Below are 25,016 nucleotides of genomic sequence, written 5' to 3'. Positions count from 1 at the left end.
TGGTGGTTTATTGAGGTCACAAACAAAGCATACTTTATTTTTATTTGAACTGGTCAGTTAGAATGTTTTATGCAAGGCAAACACTTCATCATGAAATAGTTAAATTAAAGATAAGTTAGCTCTATCCTACAGATATCTCCAGGTGCCACATACAAATAGAAAACATCAGCCATAAATAAGTTAAATAGTTTTGGGATACTCTGATAGGTCCAGCACAAATCACCTGCTTGCTCCCTAACTGTGTTCTAGGCCCCATTATCTATACTGTGCAAGAGTATTAGTCCATTGAGACTAGGCCCTCATTGAAAGAGCCCTCGATGCCCAAATCTCCAATGTTCCAGTGTGAGGAATAGATGCCGAGAGTCTAAAATAATGGCTGAAGGGCAGGGGTCGGCAAGGTGAAAGCCCAGACCAGGCCTCTTATCCCTCCATGCCTCCTTACAGTTCACCGGAGACCAGGAAACGGGTAATTCAGCAGAAGGCCACATGTGGCCACAGAGCAGTAGCCTATGAATAACCATTGAGTCTGAGACTGGTAACGCAGCCAAATTCTTCATTGTACCAAGACCTGACTATTTCCAGCCCAGTCTTAGACTTAAGTTTCATTATGGAGTGTCTGATTTTGCTAAATGGGTTGGATTAATTGAGGCTTCTCAATTAGAAAAGAAGCCTTCTGGGAGGCAGAGGTGATGCAACAGATGACAAATTTGCAGGATATGTGCCACCGACGCCCTCCGCGGGCAGGGATTTCTAACTGACCACTGCACTCCTTCGTCTCAGACTCGTCCCCACACAGCACTCTAGAGAGCCTCTGCCCATCACGTGTTTAGCATTTGAGATGAAAATGGTTTGCTAACTGTGATCCTTCTCTGTGTTCTGAACTATTCTGTGTGAAGGTGTGCAAGCATGGGCACTGAAGCCTGACACCCATATGGGTCAGGCAGCTTCACACTAATCATGTACCTGCTTTAAACTGTCATCCGCTAGATGGATAAGGCCGTCTAACTCAGAGTTGTTAGAAGGATAGGGAGGATGTATGTCGAGTGTTCAGTGTGGTGGACATTTAATACATGAGAGTTGTCGTCGCATCATGGTAGTCTTGCTATTAAAGATAGGATTGTAGACATTTCCATTAAGAGAGGGAAAGCACAGTATTATATACTATGTTGAATCCTATGAAATAATCAGTTGTTTTTGACCCATAGAAATGGTAATTTCTTGTAGTTCAACCTAATACATAATGATGTATTTCATTTAAGTCACTTTTTCCAAGTTTATCAAATTTTTCCTTTCAAACATTGCCCCCAAGAGACATACTGCTTTCTCTCAAAACCTTCCTCAAATAAGTAGCTAGAGTAAGCAAAGCAAGGAGTCTGGTGGACTCGAAGACCTCGTAGCTCATACCACTAACTGTATGCAGTCAGGTGGCCTCGTAAGGCCTTGGCTTCCCCATCTGGAGGTTGGCAACTATTGCGCTTTCTTTAACAGGGACTTTGTGAAGATAAAGGATAATGGGTGGGAAAGCACTTTCAAAAGTTAAGATCCTGATACCAGTGCCAGGTATTATTAATTTCACTAGGCTGGGCCACTTCAGAAAACATTAGCATTCAACATTTAACTTTTAGTCCTGTTTTTCTATAGAAAAACTGCACGTAAAAGAATAGAGAATTCATGCACTCATGCCAAATGATCAATACCAATCTTGACAATACTGTCAAATGGATATTAGAAGTAAATATTTAGTGCTTTGTCATTAAAAATTGTACTTTGTCAAGATGAAATAAATGTGATAAGAGGAATAGTAAGAACCACGGTGTTCATAAGTGCCTCAAGCATCAAGCTCTTATATTTATAGCAGAAATCACACACATTAGAACAACTCCCAAGGAAGACGGAGGAATTGCCTGCTTCCTTCCTTGGAGGTCTTTAAAATGGGTTGAGAAAGTTTGATTGTGGTGTGGTCTTGCTTAAAGATATAGATATAATCTCTATGGCCTCCCAAAGCCACTTTCAAACCAATGGCTTTATCGATTCTAAGAAGGCACACTTTTCTTTTGCCTTCCAGGGAAGTTCCTTGCCTGTATCCTAAGCCAGGGCTATTGGTTAGTAAGGGATGGTGATGTGTTTGGACCAGCTACCAGCAGAGGTGACTGTGGCTCAGTTCCCATCTGGAAGTTTTCTCCCCTCGTACGGTGAACTTTGGCCAACGCAGGGCACCTGGGGAGGGTCACCTCTAGTCAGCCTCAAAGGCACTGTTGGTAGCTCCCACATATTCAGACTTCTTCTTGTGCCTTGTCCACATTTTCCGGAGGATGCTAGGGACACCGCAGGAAGCACTTCCTGTCAGCGGTAAGGAGGCTTCTGCTCCCTGGGGAAGGGTAGGATACTCTTCAGTCATCTTCTTGAGATGTCTGGATCTAAAGAGAAAAGCCAGGGGTGGGTAGGGAGGACCATCATTTCACAAAGCCAGACTTTTAACTTTTTCCCTCAAGGAGTAGACCCCATTCATCACCCCCTAACCCTCTTTCCTGCTGTGAGCAGTATGGAGGATAGTGGCAGGGGCATAAATGTACATGTCGACTTGAGTTTTGCATACATGCTTTCCATCTTAGTGCAACACTGAAGGCAGTGAGGGAGTTCCTGGCGGGATTGCCCCATCCTGCTACTCTAGCTGCTGGTTCTGGATCAGAGTTAACAGTATCACGGGGGTTATAAACTAGGTTTGAAACTTCTGTATCTTACGTACTTCTTCACCTTTGGCCAGGAACCCTTACCCTTATTTATGAAGCATTTCGGAGACCAGTGTGCCTACCGGCAGGTTCTCAATATAACTTGTAATTACATTTAGCTAATTAACCAAAAACCCTCCCAAATGACACTTCTCCAAGTCTACAGAGTAGTGTTAATGAAGTGGAAACCATCAAAAACACTTCAGCTTAATCCTAGGGAAACAGTTGATGAGGCACTGCAGAGACCCGGGATTATTGCCCTCATTAAAAGGTAATTTAAAGCTGGCATGGATTTTGTTTTAGCATCTTGAGAGTCTGTAAACCAGGCCACCTGTTACTGTTCTGAGGCACCACCAGGAGTGGGTTGGGAGCCCTGCAGGCAGCTGGCGGGGAGACAGTACTTACCCTCTTGTCAGAACAGCTCCGTTCTCGGAGCCCGTGGCTGTCCCCTCTAGCACTGCCGGGGCTTTCACGGAGATGCGGGCCACCGGAGGAATCTGGGTTGTGCGGAAGGGGAAGGGAATGTGAGGCTGTGGCCATGGTCCCAACTCTGGCACTGACTGGAGCCAGCTGACAAAATCGATCCACCACCGAGGACAATGGTCCTCACACTTTGCCAGGCATCTAATTTCCTCAGTGGGGCTTGTTAACATAATGTTGGGCCTACCCCAGTTTCTGATTCAGCAGGTCTGATGTGGGCCTGAGAATCTGCATTTGTAGGTGCTGCTAGTCCCAAGACCCCACTTACAGAACCACCGATCCGGAGAACTTGATAGAGAGCGCAACTCAATCTTCCCTGAGAACTCTGTCCCCCCTCACACTCCCGTTGCCTGTGTCCACTTTGTTGTCAAATCCTGCAGATTCTTGTTTTGAAAGACTGCCTAGATCAGTGTCATCCTCTCCATTTCCCATCACCAGGACCTCCTTGCTTCCAACCAGACCCACCACTTATCCCAGCCCCGCTGAGTTTGCAGGGCCTCCCCGTTGCAGGCCAGACTGAGGCCAGCTCTGCAGCCCACATTTCCAGGCTTCTCAAAACCGGGCTCCACCTCATCTTTGTGACTCCACCTTCTGGGATGCCCGTGGGTACCATGACAGCTCCGGTACCAGAAGGGCTGGTCCTGCCTGTCCTTGGGCTCACGGACAGCTCTGCATCTTCCCTTGGCTTTTTCTTCACTCTCCAGATTGAGCCACATCTCTGCCTCAAGGCCACTTCTTCTGGAAAGTCTTTCCTCAGGTTGGGGCCCAAGATGGTTTCTCTCTGCCCTCATGTCTCCTGTCCCTGTAGCACTGAGTACCTATGTGACAGGTTTTGGCATTTCACCAATTCTCTCTTTCTGCTGTTCTCTTCTTGTTTTGTGTGCTTGTCTAGTCTCCCAATCCCCCCAAATGTGGCACGGTGTGTGTCAGGGACTGGGACTTAATCCCTTTGGTGGCCCATTTCAGCCCTCCTAAAGGAGGTGGTGAGTGCTCAAGAAACATGGATTGAATTGAAAAGTAACTGACCTAATCAGGGCTAATTCCAGAGTTTGCTCAGTCAATGGGCATATGCTATGCTTTGTTCCTTTACCCCAGCCCCATTGAAGGCTCAGGGTCACCACATTCCTGGAATTGCTGGGAAATTCCAAGTCAAGGACATCAGGATTCACGGTCCCCTTCTCTCCAGAGTTGGCCAAAGGTTGTGGGCAGAGTTACTGTGCCACCTTGTGGCCTCTTGGGAGCTCTCCCCATCATGCCAACAGCCCAGCCCTGACTGGGAACATAACATTCGTCCCTCCTCTTCTGTCCTTATTTGTCCTCCAGTGCATGGCAGCATTGAATCAGATTTAGCTGTGCAAACTCTGCATCACTCTTTCACCCACCCTGGGATAAGGGGCTTCCAAAGAGCTGAATGACCCCAGCAGCACTGCCTCAATCTCAGAGGAAAGGGTCAATCATGCTGCCCTGCCTCCCTGTCCTTTGCATTAGTATTGGCCCCCTCCTTTGTAACTGTGTCCCCATTACTACCCTATCCCATCTCAACTCATTCTGGCCTCTTAAATGCAGTTTCCTCTCTGCCAAGGGTACTGTCTGACTGCAGTCCAGAGGCGAGGGGCAGGTAATCCAAGGCTGTGAGCCACCCTCTTTTAACCTTGGTCTTCTCTGGGCTCAGTTGAGGGCAGCTGTTAGAACTGTTGCAGCCTGACAGTCTGCACGTTGTGGCAGTGCTTCAGACATCTTCAGTGTCTCTTGAGTACTAGGTTAGGGCAGGGGCTCCTGATGAGACAGATTGCCCTTTTGTGGAGTTTTCCTAGTACAGAGATGACCTAAGTAAGGTATTTAGGTTATATCTGACTGCTCAGACTGGGAGCGAAGTGCTCACTGCCCTATTTGTTCCTTAAGGGTGAGGGGGGCTGGCTCACACAACCTCCAGGGTCTTTTCTGGAGGTCTCACAAGGCATGATCCATCAGTCTGGTGAGCTGATGCTCACACAGCCCAGGATGCCTGATCTGACTTGACCTCTAGCCAGAATTCCACCCCATACTGTGCTAACCCAGAGTACCCACATTCATGCCCAAAAGAAGACAACAGAGATGTATTTTTTCAGAGTAACCCTGAGCTAGATCTGGACATGTACCATCTGACCTCCCTTCAGGGAGAGATGAGCTGCCCAACTGCTAGGGGAGCAGGCAGCAAATGGCTCTCAGCTCCTTTGGGTGGGCTTAGGGTGCAGAGGGCCTCTCACCTTAGGGGATGCCCTCCCTGCCGCCCCCAACCCCCACTCCCCAGGGCAGCCCACATACCATGACAAAGCAAGGAGGAAACAAAGGTTTGGCCAGTTGGGCTCAACTCGAGACAATCTGGATGGATAACACTTGCCCTGGAGCTCCTGCCAGGAGGTATCAGGTGTGCATGGTGGTTGAGCAGTTGCCTCTGCTCAATCCTACTTCCCTTCTCCTGTCACAGGTGCTGACACCTAATGTACATCTCAAACCCCAAACCCCACATCTGAGTCTGCTTCCAGAAAACCTGACCTGGAGCAGATATCCTCCAGGGTTGTCCTGACCTAAGATGGCTGGTGCTTTGTGTTTTCATAATGTTCAAGACTCTTACATCTCTTTACCCCTGCAGCTGCCCCCGAGAGTCAGTCAGGCATTTCCACCAGGCATGTGCCTACCATAGGAACCACTCCTTTCCCCACCATGACTGAGATGTCCACTAAATAATACCTTCTTCTGTTTGCCAAAGAGCTGAATTTCTGGCAAGAAAGAGAGCACCATCCAGTGGTGTGCTATAAGATGATAGACTTGAGGAGCAAAGAACCCTCCAGGAAGCTCTTCTGATGATCTTCAGGCCTGGAACCAAGGGCAAGGCAAGAAGTTTGAAGCACAGCAGATATAACTAACCAGGATTATTTTACTATTTTACTTACCAAAGATTTTCCATATGCTCGATTCCCACACAGATTTGATGATTTGGGTTCCGAAATCCCCACTGCAAGGTTGAACAGAGGAGGCATTAGTCAGTGGCACTCTGTGTTCTACTTGCCCCTAGTTCTGCGTCAGTGATCTCATTAGCTAACCGATCACAAGCTGGGAATTTCTAAAGACCTTTGTACCAAGCATCAAAATCGGGCAGTAGGGTCAGGCAGTGGGGCAACTATCAAGTGGGTAATCTGCACTCCTGGCACTCTTCCAGAGGGCTGAAACTACGGTCTAATTAGATCACGTGTGTGGAAGCATTTGATGCTGTGTCTGTGTGCAGTAGATGCTCAGAGAATGTGCCCTTAACTCCTCCTTCCCTCCTAAGTTGCAGCATCACAAGAGGTAATCAGGAGTTAAGTCTTTACAGCTGGGATCTATTCAGCCTGCTGATCCTGGACACCCCTCTGTGGAAATGAACAGAGATGTCCTGCCTGCGGTGGGAAGCACGGCTTTATAATGTGGGAGGGTTGGAGTTTATCAGAGTTCTAAGTCCTTGGCTATGGAAGACATGTGAGAACCTTCTTACTAGGCCTTTATTCCTAAGGCCAAATCTACTTCTGAGTAATCGCTACTCCGACATCTGCAGCTTCTGAGAATCAAGGTGTTGAGCTGAGGTAGCAGATAATAGGTGGGAGAAAGTTGGCTTTCAATATAGTCCCCTCCGCGGGCAGACATTCCAGAACAAGCCCCGTCCTTCACACTACAGTGAATAGAGATAAAACACTCCCCGACCCAAGGAAGAAAACATTTCAGTGCCAATAAAATGAGGTCACAAGACTACCAAGACTACCTCGTAACGTACAGTGCCCTGGCATAACAGTAGCTCATATTTTTGAGTATTTACTGTGTCAGGCACTGTGCTGAGTATGAAACACATAAACTGTCTCATTTAATCTTTACCATAACCCTGTCAGGTAGATATCATCATAGTCCCCACTTTCTAGATGAAGAAATGGAGGCTCTGGAGATACCTAACAGGAAGCCAGGTGAGGATGAAATAGGAATGTCACACTGCTTTGGGAGTCTGGCAGGGCTGAAGAAACTTGACTGAGGGACTCTGGGAGGCATTTGCCAGGTAGAGAGAGACAGGAAGGGCAATCCACAGGAAGAACAGGGTCAGGGAAGGTCTGGGAAACTGAATATTAGAAGTAGTCACAGAATCACACCACAGCTCAGGGTTGCTGTTTGTATGGATGGGCAGGGACAGGTGTGTCACAGGAGGTAGCCCTGGAGAGGTCAGCAGAGGATGGGTTCTGGGGGGCCCCAGGGCAGTGGGGATGGGCAGGACACTGTTTGAAGCAGAAGGATGGTAGAGGCAGGTTTTTGTTTCAGAAGGACCCCTCTGGTAGCCTTGTATAGGGAGAGGGACAGATGTCTGAGGGTCAGGGTGGGATGCTACATACCAGAGATGGAGGGGTCTGAGTCCAGGTAGCCTGAGGTAGGTACCAAGAGGGGGAGATGAGACATATCCAGGCATCGACATTGTTGGTATTTAGTATGTGGGTGGAGTGGGGGTGGGGAGGACAAAGGGGATGTTAAGGAAAACATCCTACTTGAGGAAAGAAGAGAGGTTTGAAGGAAGAGGATGCATTCCATTTAAACAAGTTGGTTCTCAGGTACCTGAGGACACCTTGGTGGAGACATTCCACAGATAGCCAATTATCTCAGGCCCAGGAGGCGGATGCCCCCATTCCAGGCAATGGAGGCTCACCTGCTCAGGGCCTTCTGGTGAAGACCTCTTCCTTCAGAGTCCCTGCAATTTCTGAGATTTCTCAGAGAAACTTTCTCCCATGTGAGAAGGCTATATCATCCAGGAGCCTTCTCCTATTGCTCAGAAAAGAAGCAAGCCCCCAGATCTGAGATTCCTGGAGACACACATCCTTTTGATGGGAGGATGGAGGACTCATTGCCCAAGGCCAATGCCAAGCCTTTCCCGTGGAAAGCACTGGATCTAGCTTTGACTCAGAAACCTTCTGTCTCCTCCAACCCCCTCTGGAATCTATCAGATTGGGGGAGCTGAAGGAATTGAATCCATGCCCAGCTCAATCTTTTTTTTTTTTTTTTTAACCTGACTAGCATATTCCCTGCATGAGCTGACTGTCACATGTAGGGCAGATTCTCTCCATTTCATTACTTACTGTCTTCTTTCAGAATAAAAGACTGACTAGGGCAGTTAAGCTTCCATAAGCTACTTAGGAAGGAAAGTGGCTCCTAAAACTAGACAGTTGGGAAGACACTATTCTCTAGAGGTGGGGAATGAAGGGGGGATGGAGGCATTAGCTAGGAAATTAGAAGACTTAAGATTTACTCTCAGTTCTATTGCTAATAAGCAATGTGACTTTGAGTCAAACAGTTTCTACGGTTTCAGTTTCCTTTTCTGTAAATGGACATGGGGTGGTTGCAGATCAGTGGCCCTCTACCTTCAGTGTGCAGTAGAATCACGTGGGGGGCTTGTTAAATCAGAGATTGCTGGGTCCTAGCGCATTTTTGACTCAATAAGTCTTAGGTAGGATCTAAAATTTGCATTTCCAGCAAGTTCCCAGGTGGTTCTGCTGCTCTGGAGACCCTCCCCCCGCCCCCCACTTTGAGAACCATCCATTATACCATATCTAAATCCTTGCTAATCAATATATTGTCCTCAGACCAACATCAGTAACATCACGGGGAAGCTTCTTAGAAACATAACATCTGGACCCTACTCGGCCCTACCGAATTAAGATCTGCAGGAAAACAAGATTCCCAGGTGATTCTTTTGCACATTAAAATTTGAGAAACATGGCTGTAAGTTCACTTTATGATTTTGTAGCGAAGATATTCTCTTTTTCTCTTTCTACACACACATGCACCCACCCACCCACCTATATATAGACACAGAGAAAAATTTATCTCCTCTTAATTTGCAAGGCAGATTATGGTTTTCCTAATGCTTTCACTTTACATATGTGTATATGTAATCACTTAGCTAGAGAATATAGCTTGATTTATGCATTATTAGACGTAGGATCATAAAAACGGGATCAGGGTGTTAGTGATCAAAGAAACCTTAGAGATCCAGTCAAGCATGTGTGGAGAGAGAAGCTGGATGGATAAAGCGGTATAGTCCACGATGTATTATTTCAGTTCTTCTATAAAATTGTTGGCACTGAAAAGACTTGAGAAGGACATCCCAGACTTTCTATTGTGCATTTTTGGAGTTAAATTATGAATTACCTTGGGCTGCGGACGTAACATAAATAACTTAAACTAACGATTGAAGGTGAAATACCATCACAGACTTCAGTGGGCTAGATGCAGATTCTTGTTTAACTGCTTGGGGTGGAAGCCATTTTTTAAAAATAGTGCTGAAGGTTAAGACTATAATGTTTCCAGTTTTCAAAACAAATTTATCCCTAAATTCTTTTTAGAGATTGTTGAAATAGCCCTCAGTCATTCACATTTACAATGCTGAGATCTTAAGATGGGAGTTTATGAAGAGACTGTATAATTACACAGACAGCCTGTAAAATAAGTAATGTAATCTTCTGTTTCTTCATGAGTCACGTCTACACTGGTTCTCTCTCCCCCAGAACATAATGATTTTCATCTCCTCTTGAATCCAGCAGGGCTTCCTGTGGAGCAAGATGGTAGATGAAAGCATCTTTGCTCCTTACACAGTCAGGAGTGTTTTTCAGATAGAAGATGTTTTGTGTTGCAGCTGTAGGTGGGGCCCCAGAGCAGGTGTATTCAGAGCAGGAACAACACGCGCCAGCCCCAAGGGGGGGGGGCGGGGCAAAGCGCACGCCCCCCTCCACAGGTGCTGCGCTCACCTGTGTGATGGAGGACGCCAGGGAGGAGCGTGAGGTTGTTGGACAAAACCCAAGCCAGGCCGCAGACCTTGCGGCTGCTGGTCTAAGCGCGTCTTTGTCCCCCAGGGAAGCTCTAGGAACTCGATCCAGGATGCACGTACCGGGTCTGGCTGGGGCCTTGGCAAGGTGGGGTCCCTGCTGCCGGCCGCCGCCGTGGAGCCGGCCCGACCTGCGGCCCTCGCCGTCCCGGCGGTCGCTGCGGTGTGGCAGCAGCTCCAGGGGCCGCGGTGTGTAGAGGTCTGACTCGATCACCACCTGCCGGGAGGAGGAAGGACAGTCAGCTTAGCTTATTCCTCTCCTCGGGATCTTCAGATGCACTTTGTGCCAAGAGTGAATGACAGGAGTCTTCCTTATTCCACCGAGAGTGAGAGAGCTTGGGTAAACTGGCCTCCCAACAGTCTACTCTTCTATTTAATATCAGCATGCCAAATGGTGCCGTGATGCAGGAATATGAAGGTTCTGGGGCTCCTCACCAGCAGTCCCTCCACAGAGTCGGGAGCCTGAGCCATCAGGCCAAAAGTCGGGGCTAGTCACCTGGTTTGGCAACAGAACAGGCTATTTGAAACGAGGACGGTTCTGGAGATCAGGGTCTTAACAGCTTTTGCGCTAAGCAGACACCCTTGCTCACACACAGGACAGCTTTCTGAACGCTCTAGCAGACAAAGAGCTAGGGAGAGGACTCAGAGCCCCACTGATTCCGAGGTTTTAAAAAGTAAGACGCTGCTGGCGAGACGAGCAGGCACAGCTCCCATGTTCGCATTCGCCCACCTTGCAGATCGCCTGTGTCAGGTGGGGCTGGGGGGTGAGGTTCCACATGTGTGCCTCGATACATGGGTCTCCGGAAAGCCAGACAGAACGCTGGGAGCTAAGGTGTTTTCAGTAATGATCACCTGCTGAACAGTTATCTCGAGAAGTACATTAAGAGGAAACACCCTTCGGCAGGACCTACCAAAATGGGCCTTAAAACTTATAATAAACATGCTTAAATCATTGAAATAATTTAAATGTAAAAACTTGAGACAGATAATACCATATTTTATCTTAATGTCAGGAGTGACGAAGGGAATCTCAGCATTTTTTGGCTTATACCGTGCATAGTTTTATAATCTGGGGCATTGGGGTCATTCATTCTGAATTTCTTCACTTCTTTGAAGCTGGTTAGTATTTCCAGTAGTACACTGCGGCTTCTCTGAGGTTAGCACACACTCATTCTCTTGCTCCTTCAGCAGACATCCTGCGAGGGCATGTTCTGTGCCAGGTCCTGGGCACTGGGTACATCTGTGCATTAGGTGGACCCACCTCCGCCCCGTAGTCTAGCCTGCAGTAGGGCCCCCTCGCTTGTCCACACAGAACAACTATGTTGCTTTTGGAGGATGCTGAAGCAAATAGGACTAAATTTATTATAATAGGGTTATATTTCAGTTTAATGGAGAAAAATTAGATTTTTAATAAATATTAGAATAAATGTCGGGTGGCTAGGGGAAATGATCTGTGTTCACACTTCTTATACCAAAAAAAAAAAAAAATACCAGACAGGTCAAAGATACATGTTCAAAACAGAACAACTCTAGAATTGAATGTGGCTCAATATAACATTTGTTATGCATGACGGCAAATTATCCCTATGTACGTAGAACTCTTATAAATCAATGAAGAGGAAGAAAGCAACAGAAAAATGGGGCAAAAAACATGAGCTGGCACTTGACCATAGAAATACAAATGGTAAACATGAAAAGATGTTGAATAATAATTAAATGCAAGTGAAAACAAAGTTTGGGTTTTTACTCTCAGCTTGTCAGTGGTGAAGGAGGAAACTCCATTTGGGGTCATGCAGACCTGAGTTCACACCTGAGTGTTGACATTTTGTGGTTATGTGAAAAGGAGATAGATATTCTTGTGTATCCTTGCCGTACGGGGGCGCAGTAAATGCCTGCCGTTTGTAGAGATTTATTAGCACGCTTGCTCTCTCTTCATGTCACATATTTATCTACGGAATCAGAAAGCAGGTCATGTCTCCCAAAGAGGAAAATAGAAGCTGTCACTCTTTGCTTCAGTTTACCACCAATAGTCCTTTGCTTATAAAATTAATATATCCCAAATTTGGTCTTATCTGGGTTAGGAAATTAACTCTTCTCAAGCCCATTTTAGGGCCCAGACTCATTCATTCTGTGTCTTTGGAGAAAGCTGATAATTGAGGAGCATGTAGGATTAGTCCTTTTTCTCTGGGCACTGCAGAAGGTGGTTTCCCACCCCCTCCCCCAAATGATTTAAAATATGTATTCTTTTTTCCTCCCAGCTGAGTTATAGTTGACACATGTGACTTTATAAGTTTAAGGTATACATCTTATAAGTTGATTTGATACATCTATAAATTGCAGTATGATTAGAAGGTGGTGTTTCACTGGGGACGTGAAGCACTGACCACCCTGCACTAACAGTCCACTCTGTTCTCCCCTTACCTTCCTTCCCCTTGGCACTGTGCTCAGCCATGATGTTGCCCAGAATACTAGAATTTTCTGGGTTAATGGTTGTGCAGAGCTGCATTCCCCTGGACATGTAGTATTTGGCCTAAGGGTCCTCCCCTGGGACGTGAACCTCCAGGTTGAACAGGAAAGACCTGAGCCTCATTACTGACACAGGGCTCTCAGCTGTCATCAGTATTTCTGATTTTATTTTCATCCTGTCAGCATTCTTCTAAGTGAGGAGGAGTAAGAAATGGTGTGTTTTCAGATCTACTTTGTACAAGGAGAAAGTAAGGCAGGTAATGAGAGCCTGAGGAGTCCATGAGGGAGACCCAGCATTTCCTCCTCTGAAAGGGAAGCAAATGTTCTCTTTCAGGAACAAGAAACCACCCCCGCAGTCCGTTCTCTGCACTGTGGGGTGGGAGAAGAGAACCAGGAGGGAGGGAGTCAAGAGGCATTAGTGGCTCAGCCCTCTGCTGGATGTAGGAGGTTTCCTGGGCACGGGGATGAGGCTGGTTACTTCCCAGGTCTCGACTTAGGGCCAAGTGCCTCTTCCAGGTATCTTCTGCAGTCCCCAAAGGAGGCCAGTGGCAGGAAAAGAAAGAGAGGTGTCCAGCTCAGATTTCCCTTTCTTAGCTGGTCTTGTACTTGGTTCTCATTTTCCGCAGTAATGGAGGCTCTGAGAGGGCTCCAGAGGAGTGCACTGGGCCCACACCATGGAATGGACAGCTGAAAGGATGGTTGTGGCCTCCTGAAAGCCGGGGCTATTTTCTGGTCTGTAGGACACAGTTTAAACTTGCTACTGCTGCTGGTCTTAGAAAAAACTGATCTGAGAGCAGGCTTTTTAGCACTCTGAGTACAGGAGTAAGACCAGGGAATGGGCAGAGGGAAGGGAGAGACAAGGTTAAATGTTGGATTTTCCCTTCCTAGTCAGCAAACCACCTTCTGAAAGTAGGGGAATGTACTAGTGCAGTAGGCAGATGATCCCTTGCGGGTCTTGGGTCAGAGATTGGAAGAACAGAAGGCATGGGCTAATACAGAAGCCTCAGGATTCCGTCCACGGACTTCTTTGATTCACACCTCTATTTGAAGTCTAGGGGGTTGGTAGAGAACTGGGAAGACGGGTGAGACCTACGTGATGGAGCAGCCTCATGATTTAGGGCTGTTGGGATCCACAGTAATGTTCTAGCAAACTCCCTAATTTTATTCATAGGGAGGCTGAGGCCAAGAGACATCATGTGTCTTCAAAGTCACAGAGCAACTAAGGGGCAGAGCCAGGATGAGAGCTGTGACTTCATGACTTCTAAGTGAGTGCTTTTGTAAACCTGTAGAAATGTCTACATCCAGATAAGAAATTTCGAGTATAGTTGTTCAGTGCATTTTGAAATATCAGTAGATTTCTAGACCAATTTCTCCCCAGCAGGGTTGAAATCTGGGAAGAATGTGACATTTACACATTAATTTCTCCATTTTTCCTGGTGGTGGTACTTAACACTGCTTATTTTTCTGGGACTGGCAATCGGTGGCAGTGGCTCCATTGTACTGGAGGCCTAACTAACCACACCTTAGTGATGCTGCACAGCACTAAGGATGGCTTCGAGAGGGGAAATATTTGTAAAGGAAGGAACCTGACTCCACATGGTAGCCCAAGGAGTGAGAATAGACACAAATAAGAATTTCAGGATAAAGAAAGTCCTAGACATTGGTAGATTTGAGCAGTTGCAAATTACTGTTTTTCTTGGGTACTCAATGGGAAGCCAAGAGCCCGCTGATGAATAAACAAAAAATCAGAGACAATTCTTTCTTCTTTCTTTAGGACTCACTTTCCTCATCTTAGGTAGACTAAGCCTTTCTTTCTTATCTTTTCTAATTTGAATGTTCTGTACAGCTAGGCTAAGATTTGCAAGCAAAAGATGAGTCAGGCTGTTAGGGGAAGTGACAAGTTTAGAAAAGAGCTCAAAGGCCAGAGGGTATTATTAAGTCGCCTCACCTGGAGAAAGATTGCATGGTTGAAGACAAGACCCTAGCTTTCAATTTTATTTTTTTAATTGAAAACAAATTTTAATATGTATTCATATACTTGAGTCATTCTTTTCTCTGAGTAAAAATATTTTGGAGAGGGAACGTCATAAACCATAAACATTACAGTCTTTCTCAAAAATTTCCACTCCCAGGACATGCAGCATGGTTCTGCGGTGCCCAGTTGAAGTCAGTTGGATGTTCCAGGAGACCGTGCCCCCTGTTTTGGTTACTTTGTGTATCTCAGGCCCAGGTGGCTTCATCATCACCACTGAGAGTTGTCTCCTTTATTTAGGTTCTAAATCTGAGAAGTTTCTTCCCTAGAACCCTCCTTAACTGTTAGAAAGTACAATGATTTAGTTTCCATTTTAAAAACTTCTGAAAATACTGTTCTATCATTATAAAGCCATTAGGTATTGGTATTAGGAGTGATTCAGACAGGGACATTGTTTAAGGTTAGAAATTCAAAGCAAGAACTTGGTTGAGAACTAAAGACTCCTAGTTTCCAAGGTATCTGCTCTGAATCATGAATGATTTGTGGCTCCTTTAAATTCAGATGCCCCTTGAGCTAAAAGTGTGTTGTGAAACTTTTCTTAAATTCTAAATTACCTGCAGATGACAATTTCCCTTTCAATTTTTGGTAATACTCACTGCTCCTTGTAAGTCAAGAGCATTTTTCTTCTAGACTGTGGGCTTAAGTTCAAGGACCAGGAGAAAGGTAAGAATCTCTTGCCCTACTGCAAAGGAATTTTCCATCCATTAAAAGCCCTTTTTGGGGCACCTGGGTGGCTCAGTGGGTTAAGTGTCCAACTTTGGCTCAGATCATGATCTTGTGGTTTGTGAGTTTGAGCCCTATATCAGGCTCTGTCCTGACTGCTCAGACCCTGGAGCCTGCTTTAGATTCTGTGCCTCCTTCTCTCTCTGCCCCTCCCCTGCCTGCGCACTCTCACTCACTCTCTCTCAAAAATAAAATTTAAAAAAACATAAAAAATATTCTCAAGTCATTTTAGAAAGACATACAACAGAAAAATGTGCAGAAGACATGAGTTAGGAATCTATAGAGAAAAAAATATTCAAATCCCTGAAAAGATGAAGAATGATATTGATAAAGAAATGCAAATTAAAACAAGATATTTTCACCTATCAGATTGTCAGAGATTAACAACATCATGACATACAATATTGGCTTAGGTATTCTGGTAAAAGTACTTGAAAACACTTGCTAGGAATTTGGCAATAACTATAATTTTTTTTCAATGTTCATATCCTTTTAGCAATGGATTGCTTTCTTTTTTAAAATTGGATGTAATATATAACATTATGTAAGTTTAAGGAGTACAATTGTTGATTTGATGACCCAATATTTTCATACCTATGAATTTATCCTCAATAACATTTGCATAAGAGCATGAAAGATATGTTCAAAGATATTGCTTGTGGCATTGTTTTAGTAGAGACAGTGAGGCAACCTCATTTGTTAGTAATTTGGTTAAATAATGTAGAAGACTTCAGATTTGATTTGGGTAGAAAATTATAGTACATTCATATAATGGCATGGTATACAGCCTTCGTGAGGAAGAGGTAGATCCGTATGTATTAATTGGCAGGTAAAGATGTTCAAGATTTATTGTTTACTGAAAACAAATTGCAAAACAGTATGTTATTCAGCAATGAAGCACAATAGTGATATGTTAGTATATGGGAAATTTTCACTTAAAAAGTGCCAATTCTGGGGTGCCTGAGTGGCTTAGTGTCTGACTCTTGATTTTGGCTCAGGTCATGATTTTGAGGTTCTTGAGATCCAGCCCCGAATCGGGCTCTGTGCTGGCATTGTGGAACCTGCTTGGAATTCCCTGCCTCCCTCTCTCTCTGAGCCTCTCCTGGCTTGTGCCCTTTCTCTGTTCAAATAAATAAACTTGGTTGGGTTTTTTTTAATGTTTAAAAAGAAAGTGCCAATACTAATTGAATGCTCAGTGTGTGTCAGGTTCTGGGCTAAGTTCTTTCCATGTATTAAATAATTTGCTCCTTCCAGTGGTTCTTGAGATATGCCCCTATTATTCGTATGTGGGCAGTTTGCTCCAGGCTACCTAGCTAGAAATGGATAGGGCTGGAATTTAAGGCCAGGCAGTTTGATTCAAAAGTCTGTATTCTTAACTGTTCTGTTCTACAGCTTCTTAGAATTTTCTGATATGATATTTTATAATGTGCACATACTACTTTGGGAATTAAAAAAGAAATGTTTATAAAACAGTGACTAAATCCCCATCTCATTCCCAAGACACTTAAAAAATTTTTTTTAAATGTTTATTCATTTTTTAGAGAGAGAGAGCATGAGCAGAGGCAGAGAGAGAGGGAGACAGAAGGTGTGAAGCAGGCCCTGCACTGACAGCAGGAAGCCTGATGTGGGGCTTGAACTCACAAACTGTGAGATCATAACCTGAGCTGAAGTCAGACGCTCAGCCAACTGAGCCACTAGGGTGCTGATTCCAAATTATTTTTAATGGAGGAAAGGCTTTAAAAAATTGAGTTACTTAGAAAATCAAAATAATGTTCTATGAAAAACTGTGATAGAAACTCCAGCATAACCAAGGGGAAACAATTAGCAGTTAAATCTTTTCAATGAAAATACAAAAATATAGCAGTTACACTTTTCAATGAAAGTACAAAAATGTATTGACAATTTTTATATAAAGAAATCTGTAAGTAAAATGAGAGATTTACAGCACCATTTGGCTCTAATGACATGTAAACTACTTTTAAGGTAATGTATATGCTTATTAGAGTAGCAAGAGATAATATAAAAAATGAAAGTTGATGTTAGGTTGGAGGTAAATGGAAAAGCATTACTGGAAGACTGGCAGCCATTCAGAATTCCTGGTAATATGTGACAAAACTGAAAGCAGAAACCATTCAAAAAACAAAACAACAACAAACCACTATCTCCACATCTAGCACAGCGTCCCTTACACATAGTAGGAATGAAAATATGGGATGGATGCATGGGTAAATGGAACTATTCTTGTTAATTCACCAAGGAATTATCCAAAAGAATAGTATTTTGTAAAACTTAAATGGAGCATAGCAAATGCCAACCACAGGAGAACACTTAGGGCAGAGATGCTATACTCACATCAGGGACTCTTTAAATAAGAACAACAATTTGTTAAGAGAGTGGGATTTATTCTCTGTGTCTGGGGAAGATGGCAGGATCGGAGTGGCAGGGTCTAATTCAGGGCTGTTTGCTGCCTAGTTGACACTTGTCAATTATTTTGGTGAAGTGGAGGACAGGAAATACAGAGCAGCAACATGCAATAGAGAAAAACTTTGTGGTTATTAAGAGCAGGGGAGAGAGAGTAGGAAGCAATATGCTGTTTTTGCACTGAAAACCAATAAAAGGGATCAAAACTGAAGTCCTTACATTCTTGGTTAAGAGGTGTTGAGAACTTTTGACTCTTCTTCTGGCTGGACTGGACACTGCAAAGAGAGAGAAAGGAATGGTTTTAGAGAACACTGGTGAGGCTGATGTAGCCTTAGAGAGGGTTTGCACCTAGAGTGGGGAGGGGCAAGTGGGGAGAATAGGGTGTGATTACAATTTTAGATGTTACTAAAATTCATAGCAGCATTACTTACAATAGCCAGTAGGTGGAAACAGCCCAAATGTCCAACAGATGAATGGGTAAACAGAATATGGTATATACATACAATGGAATATTATTCAGCCTTAAAAAGAAATAAAATTCTGATACATACTGTAACATGGATGAACCTTAAAAACATTAAGCTAAGTGAGAGAAGCCAGACATAAAAGGATAAATATTGTATAAGTTACTTATGGGAGATACCTAGAGCAGTTAAATTCAGAGACAGAAGGTAGAATAGAGGCTATGAAGGGGTTGGGGGAAGAAAGGAATGCAGGTTGTTACGTAGCAGGTACAGGGATGATGAAAAATTCCGGAAATGAAGAGTGGTGATGGGTGCACAACAGTGTGAATGTACTTCGTGCCACAGGACTGTACACTGATAAATGGTTAAATGGTAAATTTTATATTTTATTACAGTAAAAAGCTTAAAAAATCAACCATTAAAACATGTTGGTTGGGAAGAGGTGTGTACTTTGTTGAAAATGGAAATACGCATCTCTTTTCCCTATTGCGCTGGAATGATCTACTTGGAACTGAAATCCCGCCATGTCACTGCCCTGCCTAGAACTGAGATGACTTCTTGTCACATATCAGGTAAGTGGTCGGATGAGTGCTGGGTGCTGGTATTTTCTGCAGAGCGCCTACAGCCGTGAAACCTGGCGTAGGGTGTGCTGGTTAATAGCCAGGGTTCCCGATTCCTTTCACGCGAGTGTGAATTGGAACAGGACTCTGCCAAGTACGTGACTTGGGCAAATCACCCATCATTCCCACACCTGACTCTCCTCATCTGTAAGACAGGGTACTTAATAGCACCATGTCAGAGGGCTGTGACAGTATTAAATAAATAAACTTTTATAACGCCCTTGGTCCAGTGCCCAGCAAAGAGAAAGTTCTCAGGAATTAGCAGTGGTTATTACTATTTTCTTCTATCCCTGCAAATTGAAGGCAGGTGGAAAGAATAGGCGATAACTTCTAAGTTAGCATTCCTTCAGGATTTCTCTTTCTGGAGTTTTCTCCATTTCTTCCTACTGTTCCCCAATTCCCCTCACTAATAATGTCTCCCCATTGCTGTTTATCCTCAAGAGAATTATTTTGAATGCTGGGGTGCTGTTCATTCTAGAATTAAACCCTCTTTGGTGTGTCTCAGGAAATAACTTCTGATATAACTTCTTGGTAAAACCACAGCTTTTATCTTTCATATTTACTGTGAATTTTGTATGTGAAATCTTTCCCTTAAAGGGCCCTCTTTCTCTCCAGAAGGTAAAAATCCAAACTTACTATCAGTTATAGACTTGCTCCCATGCCTTCAAGCTGAACCCCATATATGTATGTATGTGAGTGCAGAGTAGAAGATGTAATACAATAACATAAGTGTAATAATAGCTCACATTGAGCTTTACCAGCTAGGTACTCTTCATTAACTGTTTTATTGGTGTGGATACTGACGGGTAGGGGCCACACAGTTGATAGTGGAAAAAGACCCTGTACTCTTGACCATTGGCTACACTGCCCATGCTGCTGAAGCCCTGTCAGAAAATGTTTTGGTCATTTTAGTCATGCTAAACGGTAGCATTTGGAAAAGGGCACATCAGGGAGGACTATAACCCTTGTTAGGTAAAATTAAGCCAGTTCTATTTCTGCTGTTAAGGAATGTGGGGACATAAGGAAGAGGTACCAATCTCTCTTATAAGCAGTAACTTAAGAAGAGCTGGCCTGGTCCTCTCTCCCTGAAAGCCCCTGCTTGATAGCCTTGGAGAAGGCAAGATAAGGCAAAATATCGAAACAAAAGAGGTGAACTTCTTCCATTCACGGTCTAATGTAAAACTGCAAATACTCCTTTTCTAGAGAACAACTTCCTAAGCAGTGAAATGCCCATGAATACCAATGAATACTTGATTTATTACCAGGAGATGGCCATGAATGAAAATGGCAAGAAAGGAATATAGGATTAAATATTTATCTTTGACTGAATATTCATTGCTCTAAATATGGAATAAAAATAGAAATCATTTTGTAAGTGATGTATTTAATGGTGCTTACTACATGCTGTTTTAGATACATTATGTATTTTATCTATAGTTCAGTTTTCCCTCTGTCATCACCCTGGGAGATAAATTCTAGCTCTCCCTTTTACAAAACTGGAAACTCCGGTCCAGAGAGGTAAAGTAACCTGACCAAGGTCACACAGTGCAGAAGTGGCAGCTGTTTCTTGACCACTATGCTAAGCAAATGGCATCAAAGGCCCTATTTTAAATGATTTTATTCAGGTGAATTGTGACGTTGCTCTTGGATTGTTGAATAAGTTTTTAATTAAAAAGGGCTTTAAGGCTTTGATTTTTTTTCTCCCTTTAAAAATTGTTAAATGGAAAAAAATTACAGAAAATAGACATTTTTAACATTTTCATATTTGCTTCAAATTTGTTGTGTAAAAGAAATGAAAAATTAGGCAAGTTTAGATTCCCTTTCTACTCTCCCCTAATTCTGGTTCTGTCCCTCCCTCGGGCTAGTAAGATCACCAATTCTTATCTGCATCTATGTTTTCATACTTTCCTTGGACATATATCCATAAATAATATACAGTGTTGTTTTTTATTTCCAGATATAGTGATTGTTATCATACACATAAAATTTTTCAACCTGCTTTTTTTTCACTCAACATTATGCTTTAGAGATCTGTGTATACACATAGATCTAGTTCATCCCTGTTGACAACTGTGGAATATTCCACAGTATGTTGATACCACATTTTACCCCTTCCCTTCCTGAAGGATATTTAAATTATTTTCAGTTTTGCTTTCCTAGAATCAATGTGACTGTGAACATCCATAATAAGAGTGTCCAGCGGTGGAACTGCCAGGTCAGAGGGTCAGCTTTGACTTTCAGGTACTTTTCAGAGTCTCCAAACAGAGTTCCAACTCCTGCACGTGGGCAGACTCCTTGCTCTTTTCTCTCCCTCTGTATGTGGCAATAGATGTCAAAGCTTTATTTATGTTCCGCTGGCTGTCTCTTTGTGACAAGGCTGAATCTCTCCCTTCCCCCGCCCTGAGCAGTGGCCCTGTCAGTGGCTGACACGGGAAGAATAAAGGAATTGTTTGAACAGAGGGTCACGACACCAGCAAACATCCAGCCCCCTCCATTCAAGTCTGACAATGAGACCAGAGCTAAGCCAGAGTCCCAGGCTCCCCCAGCAAGGCAGGGGCTGCAGGGAGAAACAGAGGGAGCAGGAGAGAGGGCTGAGCTTTGGAGGGGATGGACGAGGAAACTGTCCAGTAACCAGACACCTGCTGTCCCCTGAGCTCACATACAAAGCCCTTCCTGGGACTTGACACCATTCACCCTGGAGCACAAGGGCTTATAGAGTCACACTTTTTGGCAGCGTGAGTTTGAGGTGAAGTTTGGGAGCATGGCCCTGGGATCTGTGTGAGAGGCCAGCCCTGGGTCAGGCCAGTATTTGACCACTTTATTAGACTTTAGGCCACTGCTGGCTGGGAGCATTTCCCCTCACATTCCATGGCATAGTTAGAAATCCTACTTTTGAGCCAGCTGGTTCTCATTTCAGAGCCCACTTGCTCATTGGAAAACACGAAAGAATTTCTCTAGCTTCTTTGGGAATTCTGTTTTCATCTCTCTTTCCTTAAACAATGGCTTGCTGTCACTTTCATTCCGTGGCGTATTGGGTTGCCAGTGTTCAATTAAGTGAAACTGGGAGAATTTAACTGCTCTCATTCCCACCCCACCCCCTCGGATCAATTGTTTCTCAATGATTTATGTTTATCCATGTACCTTCTTTTCAAAAACAACAGCAGAAGCAACAACAACAATAATAACAAATACCATCAAAACAGCCCATCAAACCCTCTGAGAGACGGGGATAAACCATAGTAAAACGCACGTGATTGTCCTTGCCCTCTGGCATAAGGTGCCACTAAGGAAACAGTCAAGGGCAATTTTACTCACCCTTGGAAGGGATCACGGTGGTGAAAACTTCTATATTTTCATCACTGCAGCTGTATATCTGATGCATCGTTTCAGCCTTCTCTTCCCCAAAGTGCCGGGAACCGGAAGCCTCTCTCTGAACCCCTAGTCGCGAGGTTTCCTAATCCAGTCTGGCTCGGGGATCATTGTGCAGGTCCACAAAAGACAGGCTGGTGCTGTGATCTCATCTCATTCCAGAGTCTTCACTGCAACATTTTCAAATCCCATCTGTCTTTTTTTTTTTTTTTTTTTTTTTATGAATCCTATTATTGTAAACCTTTGATTGAGCCTGGAGGCTTCAGTCCCCTCCCAGCGAGGATGTATTTAACATTTTTATTTTGCCTGTCTGCCGCAGTGATTTTGGAAGTCTTTTGTGAAGTAATGATGAAGTGAAATTGCCGACTTGGTTAGCGCCAAGCTTGGCTGGAGAATTTCACCGAAAAGGAAACGTGAATTTTAGTACCAGCAATTACTCTTTTCATTTCAGAAACGAAGGGTCTTCTGCCCTCCCCCCACCCCCCAGAACAGGAATTTGTGTGGTAATTTGGTTTCCTTATAGGTTTCTATTTTAAACAAAAGGACTATTTTTCCAGAGTATTTTTGCCTCATGCCGGTATATGACAAGGCTGACATTTCTAGAGAGCTGTGCACAGCCTTGCAGGTGCTTGTAGAGACATGGTGACAAGCAGTGCCCCGACACTCAAGGTGTTGTGGGAGGATTAGATTTACAGGAAGATTATGTTTTTGTTATCCTACATGTACTATTATATCTTATCCTGTATATTCTATTATCCTATATTTATATAGAATAACATGTATCCTATATTTTGTCTTATATTTTCCATATATATATATATATATTCACAAAAACAAGGTATGGCTGAGATGTATGTGTATTATGTCAAACCCACTGCCTTTCATTACACCGTAACAGACATTTCTTCATATTGATAATGATGATGTAATCATATTAATAATGACAGTTGGTATGTATCAAATGCTTGCCAGGAGTTAGGAAGCATGATATATAATCTCATTTAATATCTACAGCCACCCAATGAGACTAGCTATTATTTTTGCCATTTTATAGGTGAGGAAACTGAGGCCTGAAGAGATTGAGTAATTTGTCCAAGATTAAAATACCTAGTTCATGGTAGAATTAGGATGTAATATCTAAGTTGACTCCAAAGTCAATATAAATTATATTCCATTCTTTACCTCCAAAGCCATGCCCCCTACTTTGAATCTGGGGGTTCAAAGATCCTCTTAGACTTAGACTTGCTGTCCATTGCTATTTCTAGAGGAGACAAATTTGGGGCATTTACTTATCAGTTGTCAATATTACACTTGTCTCAGAATTGCACCCAGCCCCAGAGGATGGCTCTGGGAAGCCATGTATAAATTCTCAATATCTAGGTGGTTCTCAGGGTCAGTGGGGGTGACATGGAGGGGATGCCAGTGGAAATAAATGGAGCCCATGGTCTGGAAGGGCCTGAGGCCTGAATGCAAATCCAGGGTAAAGAGTTTTAGCTAAGGGAGGGAAGCAAGTACTTTCACCTTGACCCACACTTGTGTCTGTTGTTACCTTCACAGGTGGGTGAGAGCCAGTGGTAGAGATGGGGGGTTAAGGGTAAGGGGAGTATTGGGAGAGCGAGGGGTGGATGTGGGGAATGACGAGGAGCACAAAGAGACAGAGATCAGGGAGGGAGAGTAAAATGCTCCAGTGTGATAGTTTTCCATTTCCTGCCTTATCTCTCTCTCTCTGGCCTAGTGTCATTCCTACCTTGGGGTCAATGAAATACCTAGGTCTCTAGCTGATAAATCTCCTTTTTGTTTAAGTAGGTTTTGGTCATTTTCACCTAAAAAGAGTACTATCTAAAAGACATGTCTATAAAATTTATAATCTCCACAGTGATTAAATTTTAAATAGAAAATTTAGAGGAATATCTAATGCAATTGAAAACAAAGTTCAAAATCATGTCAACAGACTGAAATTATGTTAACAGGCTGTAGGTAATAAAGCATACACAGAATTTAATAAAACTAAATGTAAACATTTACCTTTATATTAAAAATTATATAATACAGAATTGGGGTGACCTCGTTTAGCACCATTTTATTAAAAAGAAATTTGGAGTTTTGGTTAACCACATGCTTATTAAGAGGTAATAGTAAATAGCAGGGGCTAAAAGACACAAATGTTGTTTCAGAGACCTGATACTAAATTAAAATTAAGAACCTTCTAGGGTACCCAGAAACCAATCACCGCCACCTGGATTTAATCTCAAGGCATCCAGGCTGGATTAGGTTTTTTCTAAAATCCAAATTTAGTCAATTAGAGTATATTGTATTAAGTCTAATGAATAAGCCTAAAATACAACTAAATGAGCTAATGTAAGGAAACACGCCTAGAGAAAAACAATTCTTAAGAAATCATTTTTATTTGTTGCAAATATTTTTTAAACAATAAAAATAATACATGCTTTTTATAACACATTCAAAAATTATAGACGGGCATACAGAAAAAGTGAAATCTACTTCCCCTATTCTAGCCTCACTTCCTAAAAGCAATCATTGTTTACAGATTGGTGGTGTATTTCCATACACGTATGCAAGCATGCATCTGGTCATGTGTGAACATTTATAGTTCCCTTTTTCTAATTTTTTTAAATGTTTATTTTTGCGAGAAAAGAGAGAGACAGAGTATGAGCAGGGAAGGAGCAGAGAAGAGAGGGAGACACAGAATCTGAAGCAGGCTCCAGGCTCTGAGCTATCAGCACGAGCCCCATGTGGGACTCAAACTCATGAACCATGAGATCATGACCTGAGCTGAAGTTGGACACTTAACTGACTCAGCCACTCAGGTACCCCTGTAGTTTT

The 25,016-nt window shown here is 43.5% G+C and overlaps 1 protein-coding gene across 1 annotated transcript; it reads right to left on the bottom strand.

Moving 5' to 3' along the window:
- Positions 1-22,566, bottom strand: VXN (vexin). Its single transcript, XM_029923969.1, has 6 exons — positions 22,119-22,566; positions 17,939-17,994; positions 10,141-10,294; positions 6,143-6,204; positions 3,135-3,226; positions 1-2,417 (listed from the first exon to the last, which is right to left on the bottom strand). The coding sequence occupies exons 1-6, from the start codon at positions 22,183-22,185 to the stop codon at positions 2,234-2,236; spliced, it is 615 nt and encodes a 204-aa protein (XP_029779829.1). The 5' UTR covers positions 22,186-22,566; the 3' UTR covers positions 1-2,233.
- Between the last annotated feature and the right edge of the window lie 2,450 nt (positions 22,567-25,016).

This window comes from Suricata suricatta, chromosome 15 (assembly GCF_006229205.1).
Source record: "Suricata suricatta isolate VVHF042 chromosome 15, meerkat_22Aug2017_6uvM2_HiC, whole genome shotgun sequence".
In the NCBI taxonomy this organism is placed as follows: domain Eukaryota; kingdom Metazoa; phylum Chordata; class Mammalia; order Carnivora; family Herpestidae; genus Suricata; species Suricata suricatta.
This window is presented reverse-complemented; position numbering and strand designations above follow the sequence as displayed.